At 36.8% G+C, this 16,346-nt stretch overlaps 1 protein-coding gene across 1 annotated transcript; it reads left to right on the top strand.

Moving 5' to 3' along the window:
• The first annotated feature begins 893 nt into the window (after positions 1-893).
• Positions 894-15,857, top strand: LOC110051713 (protein VAC14 homolog). Its single transcript, XM_089298706.1, has 16 exons — positions 894-1,111; positions 1,451-1,601; positions 4,291-4,458; positions 5,071-5,133; positions 5,508-5,615; positions 6,575-6,684; positions 7,187-7,293; positions 7,981-8,120; positions 8,775-9,017; positions 9,588-9,653; positions 10,298-10,530; positions 11,665-11,839; positions 11,997-12,115; positions 12,949-13,028; positions 14,017-14,173; positions 14,970-15,857. Exons 1-16 carry the CDS (start codon positions 1,011-1,013, stop codon positions 15,124-15,126), a joined length of 2,178 nt encoding a protein of 725 aa, XP_089154832.1. The 5' UTR covers positions 894-1,010; the 3' UTR covers positions 15,127-15,857.
• Positions 15,858-16,346: the final 489 nt, after the last annotated feature.

Here is a 16,346-nt window from a genome sequence, read left to right as displayed (position 1 = left end):
CTGAATTCACCGTCGGACTCACCTGGACTATCTCTTCTCCCGCTTGGGTTAAACCCCCATGATACACAGCGGGGAAGGAAGAGTGGACTATATCAGTGCGCTTTCTACTTTGCTTTTTTTCAAGCGTTGAGGCTAAATTTTTTCATAAAGTTTGAATCTTGTCTCCTTTTTGTCGGCTATTTCGTTTGAAGTCGACCAGCGAGAAGGTTATTTTAAATTGGATCATAACGAGGTATGCGCAGAAGAACAGCCTGAAGTTGCGTTGTTTGAGAAAAAGTTAAAACATATGTAACAACTAACAACCTGATAAACCTGACTCAATTTATATTAGAAAGTAAAAACACTTCAATTTTAAATAAAAATGCAATTTAGTTTAAAAAATGTTGATTTGCTTTAGAAGGGCGCAGCTGGATGTTTTACCCCCTGGGATCATCAGAGCATTAGCAATTATTTTCCCGCCTGTACTAATCCATGATGTCATCCATCAATTCAATATTCTGGTCATCAATTCCGGAACAAAAATATTTGTCCAGCCACTAGTCTCAAATGCATGTGGCAAAAATATTTAAGTGAGGAGATCTAGACTGCAAGCTTGTTTTCATTTTCTAGGAAAAAGAAATGCAGTTAATGAACAGATCGGAAGTCCCATTGAGGGCATCTCACCTTCAGTAACAACAGGAGGTACGAAAATACCTGCGGAGTTATTCCTTGGGTCACGCAAACTGCATTTGGAAAAGAGGAAAGAAAATATTAATTTTTCCAAGGCCAACGTTGTAAACCTTAAGAAATATAGGTGTCAGGAAGACGAGAGAGTGGAAAACAGAAAGAAAATTCGAGAAACGCCGGAGTGCTTTGGGAGTGGACTTTTCAAGTGTGTTAAATGAAGTGAAAATAGTCTAGGACTGGGGCGAGCGTTCCCTCTGCATGGTCGCCTGCAAGAAAGTTGCGTCCAGTGTTGAGATTTCGCAGCGTGAAAAAATCGCATAAATGTGGTCCGATTCCTCGCTACAATGGCAGAGAAGGACCTTTCACCACTTACACAGAATGTTGTCCGTGGACTGAACGACAAACTTTATGAAAAACGCAAAACAGCAGCTCTAGAAATAGAACGGTAGGTCCACTTCGTTAAAATGTTGGCGCATGCATTATGATTCGTACTACATGTGTGTTGGCGATCGTATTGTTATATGCCGTAAATATTACACCTTCGATTGTTTTGATTATACTACAAGAATTCTTGCTCAATTTGTAACGATGCTAGTGCAGTAACCTTCTTGCAGGGAGACAGGTTTTTAGCAAACGTTTGAACTTGTACCTGAATCCACATGTAAGGTTAAGCTTACATGTACATGTTGTGTGAGGTTCATTAGTCTTCTGGCGTCTCGAAACTGCGAATGTGTCTTGTTCACTCGCCTATTTACCCAGCGATCTCTGTGTTCTGTTTTATCAGGATGGTAAAAGAGTTTGTGGCCAATAATGACGTGAGACAAATTAAACGGCTGACGTCTGTGCTTGCTGAGGAATTTGCAGTTTCACACAACAATCACTCAAGAAAGGGAGGCCTTATTGGACTCGCTGCTACAGCTATTGCTCTGGGAAAGGTAGAGCTCCTTTGAACACTTATTTTGATCACTGCTGGTGGGTGATACAGCTGTAGCAATCAATAATAATTAGTCAATAAATAACATGCAAGGTTTAAAAAACAAATAATGTACAGATAAGTGAGTTTTGAACTTCTACAGGTGCAGTGATGTCAATTTTCATCAATTAACATATCAGCTCAAAGGCTGGGGTGTCTGGAAAACCTGAATTGTGAATAGTGAATAGTCGCGAATAGCGAATAGTCCTGAATAGTGCGAATAGTCTCGAATAGTGTGAATAGTGGCAAAAGGTGGCGAATAGTGACGAAGAGTCGTCAATAGTCACCGCTTTAGGTCTAATATCCTGCGTTAATTAATTATCCAGATAAGCCACAGAATTTCAGTGAATTTATTACCTTTTCTTCTCTGGACTCAGGCTCGGGCTGCCCATCGCCGACATTAACAAGACAGAGAACACAAGGATACCTAATAAAGACGTATTTATGCTTTTGCAGCAGTTAAAACAGAAGAAATTATGTTAAGAAACACCTTTTGTCCTGATAAGCATCTGTGCTTTTTAGTGGGAAAATCCTGTCTTACATTGCTGCGAGGTTGAGTATGAGATACTGGGTTCCCTATTTGCTATGATTTGCCACTAATGTGCCACTATTTGCCACTATTTGCCACTATTCGAGACTGTGCACCACTATTCGCACTATTCGAGACTATTCGTACTATTTGCTATTTACTATTCGGGACTAATTGCTGTTCACTATTCGCGACTATTCGCTATTCGCTATTCGGGTTTTCCAGACACCCCAAGGGACTGTGTCTTTTTCCCTTTACAAAAATAGTTCTGGAAATTGCGATTGAGACTTAAGGTGGCCTACTAAAGTTTTTCTGAGACTAAGTAGCGTGCGCTACCATTGCCTGCCAGATGTCAGTATTGATGCGTGCAAAAATGACGTAAGTAACCCTAAGAAGAAACAAAAACCACCACAGCACTTGAAAGGCATTAAATCACTTTGGTATGTGTAGCAGTAGTTTCAAACGCTGTTCAAACATGTGTTTAAACCTAGGGCTAAAAAAATATGACAAAAAAGCTCATACATTGTAAATAAGCGGTAAAAGAGCTTGAATTTACTCTTGTTTTCTTGCACGCGATACATGGCGTCACATAAGCGCGTGTAAATAAAGGGGGGTGTACAATTCAATTCTTGTCCAAGGTTGTAAAAGCTAGTCTTTGATTGAGGATTGCTCAAAAACCTACCGTACAACCCATGATGAGATTTTCACAGTTGATTTGCAGGGGTGAATCGCATTTAGAGCCAAAATTTTTTAAAAAAATACATAAGACAGATTTTGAGCTATTTTTGATCTCTCATTTTCTTAGTTTTCAGAAAATCTGTCTTACAGATTTTATCTTACTTTGCATGAATGTTAAATCAGAGCAAATTTCTCATTCCTAAAATTTTGAGGTGGGGTCATATAGGTAGAAAATTTCTAGAAAAAAAACAGAACTTCTGTAAAGGTACAGTCTTGTTTTCCCATGGAACTGTTGTGAATGGAAGTTTGTGATCTTCCATGTTAGGCTGTTTGCACTAATTCCAAACCTTTCAGCTTTCACATCCTCAAACCTTGACCATTTCTTTGGGGAATCGACAAATGGGACAATTTTTTTGAGAACAAAAATCTCCAAACAAAATTACGAGAACTAGTTTTTCAAGTGGTTAAACAGCGTGTATTCCAACACATTCCTGAACACCAAAAGGAAATGGTATAAAAATCTATGATAATTAATTGAGATCAGGTATCATTACTTCTTTGTAACAGGTTTGCTTGGTTTTACTTCTTGATTACTAATGATTTCAGGATTTGCTGTTATAATTAAGTTGCCTATTTGTGAATATACATGACAATTTTAAACATTTTCTGGAGCTTTCCTAATATTTCAGGTCAACAGGCCTATTACGGAACCCTGCTGTTGTCACAGCCTTGTCCATCATGCAAAAGTGCACATGTACATGTATATTTGCAGAACTCTGAATCTGTGAAATTGAGAAATTATTTCATTTTTTTCAAATTATATCAATTTGAATTTTTACTAAATTACATGTATATTGAATTTTAATACATATTATTCCAGTTCACATGTTTGTATATATAGTCATTTGAGTGAGGATACTGAATGACATTTATAGCAAAACTTCGTGCTACACTGTAGCACAGGTTTTGGCTTTCTAGTAGAATTTCACTTTCCTGTATTTATCTTTTGTTAATTATGACTTATTCATCAAATTAGTCATTACAGTTTATTTCATTAGACAAGTTTGTTCTATTTTAAGTAAATTGAGCTTCCAGGCTAAACCAATATGGTAAGCTCAGACACAATATTATTACTAAAATCATTAGATACCATACATGAATTTAAACATATCATAAGCATCAAATCTTCAAAATGAATTTGTTTTAACTGTACTTAATATGTAACTATTAATATTACTACTAGTACTACGGCTGTAAATTTAATAGAGCAATACTACATTGTATTAGTAATATAATACAATACTACAGTGTATTAGTAATATGATATTCTATTCTAATATCCCAGCCACAAATGCTGACAATGTTGACTATGCAGTGTGCTTAACATCATAACTGCATAACACAGAAATGATGAATGTATGAATTTGATTGAATTCTTTATCAGGATGCTGGTCTGTATTTGAAGAATCTCATTCCTCCAGTACTGACTTGCTTCTATGACCAGGACAGTAGGGTGAGGTACTATGCTTGTGAAGCCCTTTATAACATTGCCAAGGTAGCAAGAGGCTCTGTGTTGCCCTTCTTCAATGATGTCTTTGATGGCTTGAGCAAGGTAAACACATGTACCATGTAAAATCAGCAGTTTAGTGCATCTGATCAGTGGGAACAATTCTTGGATAGTCCATGAAGAGATCAACTACTGTATACTTGTACAATGTACATTAGAGAAGATTCTTATGTCTGTTTGCACACACCAGAGTCTTGTTCAGGCTGCTTTGCAAGTTCTACAGAATGGCACCTATATGCATTGTACGGTCATGAAGCTGCTCTGCCCATGGGTAAATTTAAAGTCTTGGGTCATTAGTTGCACTTTGCTTTCTCACAGACATCAAATAAAGAGTCAAACATGAAAACTTCACTTACCCAGACCATCTCCCTATCCCACCTTCAATGTCAAAGACTATAATTACATGTACAGGTCTGCAGTTTCTCCTGATCAGTTTCAACATTGTATTGGCTGGGGCAGGGGGCAAAAGCAATGCATTTTTAAAAGGATAGCAGTGCTTTTTCAAACTTCAGTTGTAAAACAGATACACGTAATCCATGGCATTATGTCACCGTCCCAAGGATATTTTGTCCACAATTATTGTGTTTTACAGCTGTGCCACCATAAAAATATTTATTTATTAGAAATGTTTTCTGAGAGATTTATTATTTTTTTTAGCTTGCTGCTGATCCTGACCCCAATGTGAAAAATGGAGCAGAACTACTTGATAGGTTAATTAAGGTAAGTCATTAGGTAAGAAATAATGAACAAGTTACAGATCAGTTAGTTACAATGGATAAGTTCTCAACAATGGTCCTAATCTGGGTAACTTGAGGCTGATCATCGTGCTTGAAGTCTTCAAATAATGACATGATTGTGATAATTATGTACATGTACATATATTCATGAACATAAACATGTATTTGTACATATAAAACTGTATACTGTACATGTATGTCTGATTTTTGATACAGTGTAGATCAATTGAATTCACCAATGCACGGTGAATGATTAGTTGAAGATTTGTACAGTAGGACCTGCCTGTATGTGATTTCTGCAAAATATACTGTTTTTCTTTTTAAAAAAGACTATTTCACATCTCCTTCTCTTTGCAGGATATTGTGACAGAAAGCTCCTCATTTGACTTGGTGTCATTTATTCCTCTGTTAAGAGACAGAATTTATACAGCTAACCCCTTTGCAAAACAATTTCTAGTCTCTTGGGTAAGTATAACTGCAGTTGTGTGTTCTGTAAAGTTAAAAAAGTTTAACAACTGCATCATGCTGTATGGAAGATGGGTGTCTGGGATATCCAGGGGCCTCCACTGTGACCAGCAGTCTCCTAGACAGTATAATGCTCCTCCATGGCTGGCAATCCCAGCAACCCAACCATGAACCCCCACGTAGTCTTCCAGGTACACGTCACACTGAGTTAACAATAATTGAGATGGGAGGGGAGGGGGGAGGGGCAGAAAAAAAGTTGATGAATAGACCAAAGATGTGTAGGAAACTGCTCAATCCTACGACCAAAATGTTCCAGGGACCGCCACACTGGAACACGCCAATACAAGGCAAAGTGTACTGAGCCTGCAATACCATATGAATATCGCTGACCGGAAGTACCAGCTACTCTTTGTTCTTAACTTTGTTAAATTAAATTGTATTTAACAACATTAAAATTTTAAAGAATTTTACATTTGTTTACATTTATTGTATGTTGCAATGGTGATAGTAGTGGTAACTTTATTTATACTCGGTAAATCCTTCAGCAAGGATTATAAAAAAATGATAAAAGACCAACTAATTGTCCCTAACTAAACTAACTAACCTAAACTACATACTAAAAGCTGCTTCACAAGGATGCCGTGTTAAAACTCATTCAAAACTGTGGTGACGTATGTTAAGTTTAAAAATTTTAATCATGTAAAGATGTTGCTGCACGAAGGTCACTGGATAGGCTGTTCCACAACCTGGCTCCACTGTGAGAGAAACTCTTCTTCAAATAATTGGTGCAGGGCTTCCAATTTGTTTTTCAGTGTTCCTTAATCGATATGATGCTATGTCGTTTCGAAACACAAATCTAGAACTCAGACACTCAGGGGTTAACTTATCCCATGTAAAGATTTGTACATCATAACAGCAGCTGATTCAAATCTTTGATATTTGAGTTTGTCTTGTTTCAGTTGGTGGTTTTGGATGCTGTACCGGACCTTGATCTTATTGCACACCTTCCAGAATTCCTTGATGGGCTGTTCAATATTTTCAAGGATCGCAATGCGGAGATTAGAAAAATGTAATTATTGTCCGTGATTGATAAATATTATTTAGTTATTGACAGTTTTTGTTGGCAACTTCTCCACTGAACTCTTAAATAAAAATTTTGGGATTGCATGATGGTGCCTAGAAACAAACTCAGATTTAATAAAAGTACATCATTTGTTTCATGTTATCGTCACTTGAGATATAGACTGCTTACTGCTAGTCATCATCAGGCAATTTTTACACAGTACAATTTATATCATGAAGGTTTTCTATGATTGATACATTTTGTTTGCATCCCCCACTGTTGTTCCACTGGTTTGCTACTGTACAATGTATATACTGTACATACAGTCACATGATTATACAATTCTCTTGTTACAGACCTTTTTAACCATGGGCATCTATGCTTTTTTGAATTGTGGATCACAAGAGAAAATGCTTTCCCTGTGGGAAAGGAATATGACAAAGATATAATTTCCATACTGCCAGGTGATTGTTGCAATATTATAATCCACATGTCTGTTATTGTGCAGGTGTGAAGCAGTCCTTGGTGAGTTCTTGAGAGGCATCAAGAGAGAATCTAAAAATGTCAACTTTGCTGACATGGTCAACATTTTGGTTATTCACTCACAGTCAGAAGGTGATCAGAAGTACATGTGATTAACTGTCAAATTAAAGTACAGGTGTAGCCTGGTTGTTCATTAGATGTAGGAAAGCTGTACACTTACACGTGATGGCAGATGTACATATACATGTATCTGTCAACAGCAGGTGTCCGTTAGACTAAAGATCAAAATTAGAGAGTTTGTTATTTGATGTACCAGCTACAACCCTAGACCAAACTGTTGAACTGTGTGCTACATTTAAACAAACCACACAAATGTATCAAACTCACCCCCTCCCATCCCCTCATTCAAGGTTGTTTGGTCTGAAAACCAACACATGCTATTCCTGTTTTAGCCAAGACAACATTGCAAGGGGGAAGGTCTCAGTATCTGTAGGTCTGTCAAGGGTCATGGCTTTTATCAGCAAATAAATCAGTAAATAAGTTTGAATAAAATATAGTTATTTGGAAATCAGTAAAGAAACAAAACCCATTTTGGATGGAAAGAAGAATGTGCGAGCTTCTCCATCAGGAAAATAAACATCAAGTTCTCAAGTACTATTAATACCAGTATAATTTGGAAATGATATTAATAAGAGCTTAGAAAAGTAACCAACCATAAATGATCTAAAAGGCTATCAGTAATAATATTATTTTTTGCCAATAGCAACGTCCTCTAATGTTAATCTATTTCTAAATTCAACTTTTTTCATTTTCTTTCAGATGAGGTGATTCAGTTTACTGCAATCACCTGGTTGAGAGAGTTCATCACACTTTCAGGACGGACAATGTTGCCGTTCAATGCAGGAATTTTGAAAGCAATATTGCCTTGCATGGCCTATGAACAAGACAAGCAAAATATCCTTTTATTACTGTGGTGTCAATAATTCCACGATGTAATACAGCGGAATCCCGATTTTTCGAACCTCCAAGAGAAACTAAAATTGGTTTGAAAAATCGGGTAGTTCGAGAAATTGTCATGGTTTCCTTTGTTTAAACTTTATGCGATTGAATTGTTAATGAGTTTGAGAAGGTCATCTACCTTATTATACATGTATGACTTGGCTTTTTCAATCACCAATGGGTAAGAAGCAAGATTTCATTAAACCTTCTGCAAAATAATTTGGAAACCATAACTTGTCTTTTCAGTCACCCACAAATTACCAGTAGCCACTTGGTGCAGATATCTTGAAAAGACATTCTTGCATTCAAGAATGTACTGGGAGGAGTGTATAATTTCATGTATTTCTTGGCGGGGTTGGTAATTTTTTTAAAGACAAATATGTATAATGTAATGTAGGACCTGCAATAAGGTTTGGTTGGCTGATATCAGATGTACTAGCATTTTGCATGTACATGTATGCATTCCAGATGGCCATGATAAAATAATTCTTTTTCAACACTAGAAGAGAAATTTCATAACTCCACATGGCCATGTACTCGTAATATCCTCTATTTAATGGAGTAAGTATCACTTGAGTAAGAGATTGTACTGTCTTTAACAGTATCTATATATCAAAGAAGTTGTCAAAGCAGTCAATCAAAGCTTGATGCGATTGATTACAGAAGATGATGATAAAGATGTGGACAGTGACTCCATTTCCATGGATTGTGATAACGATTTTGTTGAACCTCGAACACAGTTAGATCTTGGCCCAGTGGTGAACGTACTGACCTGCCAGTTATCACACAAGTCAATACAAACAAGAATAGCTGTCTTGCGATGGATTTTACTTCTTCATATGAAGACTCCTAATAAGGTGAGTTGCTTGCTGCAGTCTGTACACGTACCTCAGTTTTACATTCCTGTTCAGTAATCTAGCTGCTGTAACAATCATCCCACAAAACTCCAGATATTGATTATTAAAATTATTTAAAACGTTTGTGGCATTCACCAGTTGCAAGAGTTACATGTACATGTAAGGTTACATTAAGCTTTCTAAATACATTACATCTTGACATAAAATTAATAATAATATTATAAACACTGTTACCTGTGTATAAATGAGCCATGCCAACCACCGAAGAACAAATCAGTGTGGCTGGTACATGAAGGTTGAGTTTGAGTCAACGTTTGAGATACATTACTGTATAGCTGTTGTGCTGATGGAAGTCTTCAGATATACGACTGTGATGTCTGAACTGGATGTAATGAAAATGGTCCCAAGTATGTTTGAAAAGCAATCTCTAGCTTTCACAGCAATTGGATATTTCTGTCAAGTGGGACTCAAATCAGTGTATGATGTAAATTTAAGCTGCATTAATTAATAACATTATACACCATTTTGTAATAAATGTACATGATAATATTTTGTATAATTTTGTGGCAGATATTTGGTCAAATTGAGCAACTTTTTCCAGAACTCTTAAAGACTTTGTCTGATCCCTCAGATGAGGTAAGAAATGACCTGCATTAGTATTTGCTTGCAATTTTTTAATACATGAGGTGAACCTGAAGTACTTGTAACAAGGCTATTGCTACGTGTATGAGAAACTTAGCTCGTATCTATCCTACTGTAGGTGTTTTGAGGAATTTCTGAACCTCAGTGAACTATAAATAATTGGCTATACAGTTTGTGAACAACCAATGAATAAGCAATTGTTTGTTGTCACACACTGACAGATGAGACAATAATGGTCCACACCAGCCCCCTGGGTTGCCAGACGCAGACCTGCCTCATCAAAAATATATGTATGTATGTATGTATGTATGTATGAGGCAATGAAAGACAGAGGCAATAATAATCGCTTCTGTCTTTAGTTATAATAATGGTATTTGTTGAAAAAATTATTGCTGGATAATCTTGCCCACAGTATTGTCTTTGGAGACTAATGACAATTTCATCCAGTCTGTTAGATAGGAAAGTTATGTGGTAAATGTATGATTTTGGTCATTGATGCAATGCTGCTGCTACTAGCAAATTATACAAGTATAAATGGCACAATATTTAAATTTACTCCTGACCAGTGAAGAATTACTACTCCACTGCATATCAAAGTTTAGTTTCACTGTTGTAGTTTTTTTTATATTTTTTTACAGGTGGTCCTTCTTGTCCTTGAAGCACTTGCAGAGATCTCAGCCTCCCCAGCTGGGCCACCAAGAAACAGTCCCTCACAGAGTATGTCAGAATCAAGCTCACCAGCCTCATCAGAGCAGACATCTGCACCACACAGGCAACTTAACAAATACTTTCATAAGTTTATGAACAATGTGATGTCCTTGTTTAGAACAGACAGAAAGCTGTTAGAGGAGAGAGGATCATTCATTTTAAGGTAATGTAATTTGTCCGTATACAGTACATTGTACACTTACTCTGCATGTCATGTCTCAGGGCCCCTATTTTCCCTGAGGGTCCCTATCGATTCTAGCCTCATTGTTGAATGAGCTACCCTGGTAAAATGAAGTTACTTAGTGTACTTATTTACTTGTCATGTACTTGACATGACATAACAGTAAATGACATGTACATGCATTTAAAACATGACATTACATGACTTGACAAAATGATACAAAATAATATGACATGCTCTTAACATGACACAACATTACTTGAGGTGGCTCACAATGGTTTTCCAGCTTTTACTGGCCCTTCTTCTTTGATGGATGAGTACTTAGTACTGGTAACTCCTCTTCAGTTTACACGTACAGCTAACTACAAAGAGGGCATGAAAGAAATGCTCAAACATTAGTGAACAAGATAAGATTTTTTTGACAGAACAAGTTACCATCTGATGGCAACCATAATTTGTATACCAATGATTGGGCATTTTATTTAATCCCATTATAAGTATATCATTGACTGCAAAAGAGTTGTACAGTATTTTGCTGTTAGTGATTCATCAAAGATGAAGTGTACATGAAGAAAAATTCTGGAGAAAGTTGTGAGTCACCATAACATACCTGTAAGAATTAATTGACTCAAAATGACTTGAATGATATGATACATGTACATGTGTGCAGTGGTGGATCTGGGGTGGATCTTTGGGTAAAAAAGAAAAAATGCAGAAGGAAAAAAAGCCTGCAGGGCAAGCAAAAAAAACTGCCCCCCCCCCCCCTCCCCCTGCCCCTTAGGTCTGGATTCGCCACTGGAACAATGTATGTACTTGACATTGTGCATTAAGTGACCTGATATGCATATGACATGACATGACATGTCATGTACTTAGTTTGCATTGTATGACATGTCCAAGTATTTATCACAATTTGACTTGTACCTTGACATGACATGTGCTACACATGACATGACATGACGTGTATTTCTCATGACATGGTGTGACATTCACTTGTCAGGGCATGACAAGCAAATTGGTCTTTGTTTTTTTGGGTATACATGATTATTTCTTTGTTTGTCTTGAAACACAATACACATGTAACATATTAATACAAAACTGTTTTCTTTTTTCCAGGCAACTCTGTCTTCTGCTAAATGCAGAGGATATTTACAGAGCAATGTCAGAAATTCTTCTTCAAGAAGAGGACTTTCAGTTTGCCTCACTTATGGTGCGGTATTTGAACATGATTCTACTCACATCCAGTGAGTTGTTTGACCTCAGGGATCAACTAAGGGAGCTAGCAACAGCAGTAAGAAAATTGCAGTTAATTTTGTTTCAATTGGTTTCCTCTTGTTCCAGAGTAATGTTTCTTTAGAAAATATCCAAATTTTACGAGTAATTTTTACTTTGTTGTGCAATTTAATAAAGCCAGTGATGTTTGTTTGTTTGTTTGTTTGTTTAATTAGGAGAGCTGTTCATTGTTCTGTTGTTTATACCAGTCTTGGTGTCACAATCCTGTAGCAACAGTGTCCCTGTGTTTACTGACACAGAATTACCAACATGCATGTGAACTGCTGATGATCTTGTATCCTTGAAAAACACAAAATCAAGGTCAACTTTTGGATTTGCATATTCATAAGAATGTTGTCTACAACTTAAAATGCTGAGGGGTAATCTGATATGTATCCCAGTTATTACTGAACTACAGTAATGTGTAGCATACATCATAGTGTCCTGGTAGTTGTCTCTTGCTCACTCCGAGCAGTGTGGGTTTGAACACTGGTTGTTCTCAGTGGCAAGATCCCTGTCAACCTCTCCAAGAGTATATAATCTTATTGGATGTTTTGGCGTGTAGTATCCCAGTATATGTTTACAAGTTGTGCCGTATTTTGACGAGCCCATAGGGCGAGTCAAAATACAAAAAAGTAAAAGTATAAAGCAGTACTATACACCAAAACATGAGTAATAAGATATTTATTATCTAACTGCTGTAGTCAATAAGTTTATCAATGAAAGAGGGAGAGTGTGACAGTTTTGCATGCGTGCGCTGACCTGTACTGCAAACAGGTTTTCTACTGTACAAATAAAATAATGTACAATATCGCTGTATAGTTCTACTTTTATTTGGGTGGTATTCACTGCAGTTGGATAATAAGAATGGATACAAGTGAAGTGCAAACCAGGAAATCCTGACAAGATGCTGGGAGTTTATTATTTTGCAATGAGTTAGCGTCCCATGGCAGGGTGCAAAGAAAGTCTCAAGTTTTCAAAATTAATTTATTTTGTTAAATGCAAGAAGAGCTTGTCACAGTGACAAAATTCTAGGTACACAATTCTGTATGATTTCAGGAGTGTAAATCTCTTAGTATTTCTGCACAACACGTTTTAATGGATAATCCTTGACTGTGTATTTATCAGTGGACATCTAGAAGTCAATGTTGAATTTCTTATACAGATTGATAAACTGGTTCAGCTCATAGAGTCTCCTATATTTACATGTGAGTGGTAGCAATAAAAGATATAAAACCAATGACAATAATATTGTTATTATTATTTTCTCTCTCTCAGTTGAAGTTATAGGTATTTATTCTATTATATAAAATTTTTAATTAACTTTCACTAGCCTGCAAACAGGCTCCCTGCGACGATGGAAAAAATTTTTGGCGAGTGTGAAACAAGAATTTGGAGAGCAAAGCAATCGGGGCAGGGACAGGGGAGCCTGTAGACTTTGTTTTTGATGTGCCTATCTGCCCTTGGTGATAAGCCTGTAACAAATCAGTCAATGAGGTTATTAGACCTGTCAAGAAGCTACATTTTCGGTACTTGCAAACAGTTCTAATCGAGCTAATCAAATAGCTGGGCTGGGCGTCATAATATAGAGTGCAAGTAAGCAACATGTTCACAGAATATTTCAAACACTTTGTCCCTCCAGAGCCAATACGTAGAGAGCTTAAAACATATTTTGCAATACTGAAATGAGCCTAAAGAAATTATAACCACATGATAGAGGTGTCAAACTCTGCAAAGCGACAAGCAGATAACAGCAGAAAGTCAGGAAACCATGCCCTTGACCTCTAAAAAAATTGCTATAGCACTGCCAAACGGCTTCACTCCACTAGCTTCTACTTAAAATTCCTCGTCGTAACAGAGCATAAAGTACCCTTCAGAATCACTTGTGAAATAACGAGAGGTCGGGAGACCAGAACTTAAAAGAGAACGGCAAATGCACTATTGTAACGAACCGTTGAAGTCGTATAATTTTACAAAGATCTGTCAAATATTCATCTCAAAGATTTCAACAATCAGCGATTTAACCAATCATATCATGATACCAGGAGCTGGTATCATAGAACGGCAGCATCAATAGAATGTCTACAGGCTCCCTCGCTTCGTTTGGGCTCACTGGGAGCCTGTTCACAGGCCAACCTTTCACTAGAGATGTTAGCAAGTTTTATTTCTAATGAAACTCTCCTTTTTTTATTACAGTCTTACGTCTTCAACTCTTAGACACACAACACAACCATTTCCTTCTGAAGTCATTATATGGTTTGCTAATGCTTCTTCCACAAAGTGATGCATTTACAACTTTAAGAAACAGATTGGACTGTGTACCAAATGGAAGAGTGCTTTCTTCTGACATCAGGTAAGATATTCTGTGACAGGATGCCTATAGTATTATTTTTCTCAAGAAAGTAAGGTGGAACTGCACTTTGACAGGCTGGAAAAAGGAGCTCCTGATCAAAGGGTAACATTAGGTAAATTGCTGGAATCAAATCACTAAGACCTCTGTAAGTACAGTATGGTTACTTAATGGCATCAATTAAGAAGAACTTAATGGCAAGTTTGATTAACAAAATAAATTTATAGCATATCAAGTCCATTCTCTTGAGAAATTAGTGGCCTATAATATTGTACTTCAATGACTCTGGTTTCACATACATGTGCTATATTTAATAGTATGAAGTCACTAGAAATTTATCTTGAATACTAGCTCACTTCTTTCCTGTCTCTATTTTATCAGGTGCTAAACTATGGAACTAGGTCCTTTGCACGATCTGGTCACATGGTACAAAATCACAGATGCTGGCAAGCAAGTTCCGCAGTGGGACTTCTAAACAAAGGCAGGTCCAGGTGGACTGGTACGAGTGGCATTGTTTTGGAAGTCCCACTGTGCAACTTGCTCACCAGCATGTGTGATTTTGTACCATGTGACAGGATCGTGCAAAGGGCCTATTTAATGACTTTTTACTCAGTATTTTGGTAGGGCACTCTTGGACCCAGAACCCAAGAGAAACCGTTATCCTGTGCTGCATACTTTATATACATCAACTACGTAGATAATAGTACTGATAACTGCAATGATGATCATGATGTTGGTGACAATGATGACGACGACGATGATAATTAGTTTTTCTTATGGTTACAATTTTATTTTGCAGTAATAACCAAGGTGCACATGACTTCCCTCTGCGTGAACATGTACAGAATATAAACTTCAAGGAACTCTTACACCAGTTCAAGACTGTGCAGCAGAAACATTTTATAAATAAACATTCTCGCTCTCCACACCTTGCTAAGAATTTGTTAAGTGTCTAGTCACGTTCAAAACATAAAAGATATTAACTAAATTTTATGATAATTTTAAACATAAGATATTTTTCGAGTGTAAATTACATATTTACAAGCATGGCTTGATCAGAGAATTAAAAAGATATCTTCCAGTTTAAGAAGAAATAGAATAGAAGGAACTGTTATGCAAGACATTTGATAATAAAAGTGTATGGTTCACTGTTCTACAGTATGTATCACACAGGAGAAACATTTTTTATTGCTTTACCCTGCAATCTGTCAGAAAACAGTGAAATCTTTGTGTACAATATTTGCGTCTACAGCATACAGGTACTGGAAAGTGCTTCTATCATTCTCTGATTGGGCAACAGGAATGTCAACTCTGAAGATTTGACAGGGCATGACACGATCAAGTCTACCAAGAATTTTTTTTTTCGATACTTGTGTTTTTTGCATGTTGTAAATTTGCATGATTGCCCTGTGCATCATTCTGCCTGAAATAATAGAGAGAGTAGCTGTTACAGTGTTTTTAATAATTCAGAGCCGATGCAGGATAAGACAGGAATCATCAATAAATCTTGGTGCATGTACTTGTCATATTTCCTGTTCACTTGTAAAATATTTGTTATTTCTGAAATTTATAAATGCAAAAGAGAATTATGAGCATTTCCTGATAGTCAAGGGTACATGTATCTTATCTCACTTATGTGTATTAGATGAAATATTAAGAATTATAGCAAATAAAAATTTTTAGACAACTCCCTGACCTATGAAAAGCAAAGATATTATTATGTACATGTATGGTAACATAATAACATCATTCCATATATTTTGCTTTTTCTTGTTTTGTTTTGGCTAGAAGTACTGTGTCATAGAAAGATGCATTGTTTGAGATTAAAAGTTAGTGTTAATGTAGATGTGACCACATAAACATATTTGGTATCAGTAGTACACGTATATCAGTTGCATGGTTAGTGTGCTCGCCTCCGGATCAAGCAGTCCAGGTTCAGGCCCTGGCTGGGGACATTGTGTTTTGTTGTTGGACAAGACACTTTACTCTCACTGTGCTTTCTCCACTCAGGTGTATAAATGGGTACTGGCACAATGCTGGGGGTAACCCTGTGGTGGACTAGCATCCCATTCTGGGGGGAGTAGAAATAATCGCAGTCACTTCATGCTACTGAAACCAGAGATATGCATTGGCCTGATGGGTCACTTGGCTCATATGCAGGCTTTACCTTTTTACA

The sequence above is a fragment of the Orbicella faveolata genome, unplaced genomic scaffold, assembly GCF_042242905.1.
Source record: "Orbicella faveolata isolate gen_17 unplaced genomic scaffold, um_ofav_v1 contig_3, whole genome shotgun sequence".
Lineage (NCBI taxonomy): Eukaryota > Metazoa > Cnidaria > Anthozoa > Scleractinia > Merulinidae > Orbicella > Orbicella faveolata.
This window is presented reverse-complemented; position numbering and strand designations above follow the sequence as displayed.

Coding starts and splice junctions, on each gene's coding strand:
- LOC110051713 (XM_089298706.1), top strand. CDS start 1,011: ATGGCAGAGAAGGACCTTTCACCACTTACACAGAATGTTGTCCGTGGA. Junction 4,459..5,070: donor TCTTTGATGGCTTGAGCAAG/GTAAACACATGT, acceptor TATTTTTTTTAG/CTTGCTGCTGATCCTGACCC. Junction 12,116..12,948: donor TGTGAACTGCTGATGATCTT/GTATCCTTGAAA, acceptor TGTATTTATCAG/TGGACATCTAGAAGTCAATG.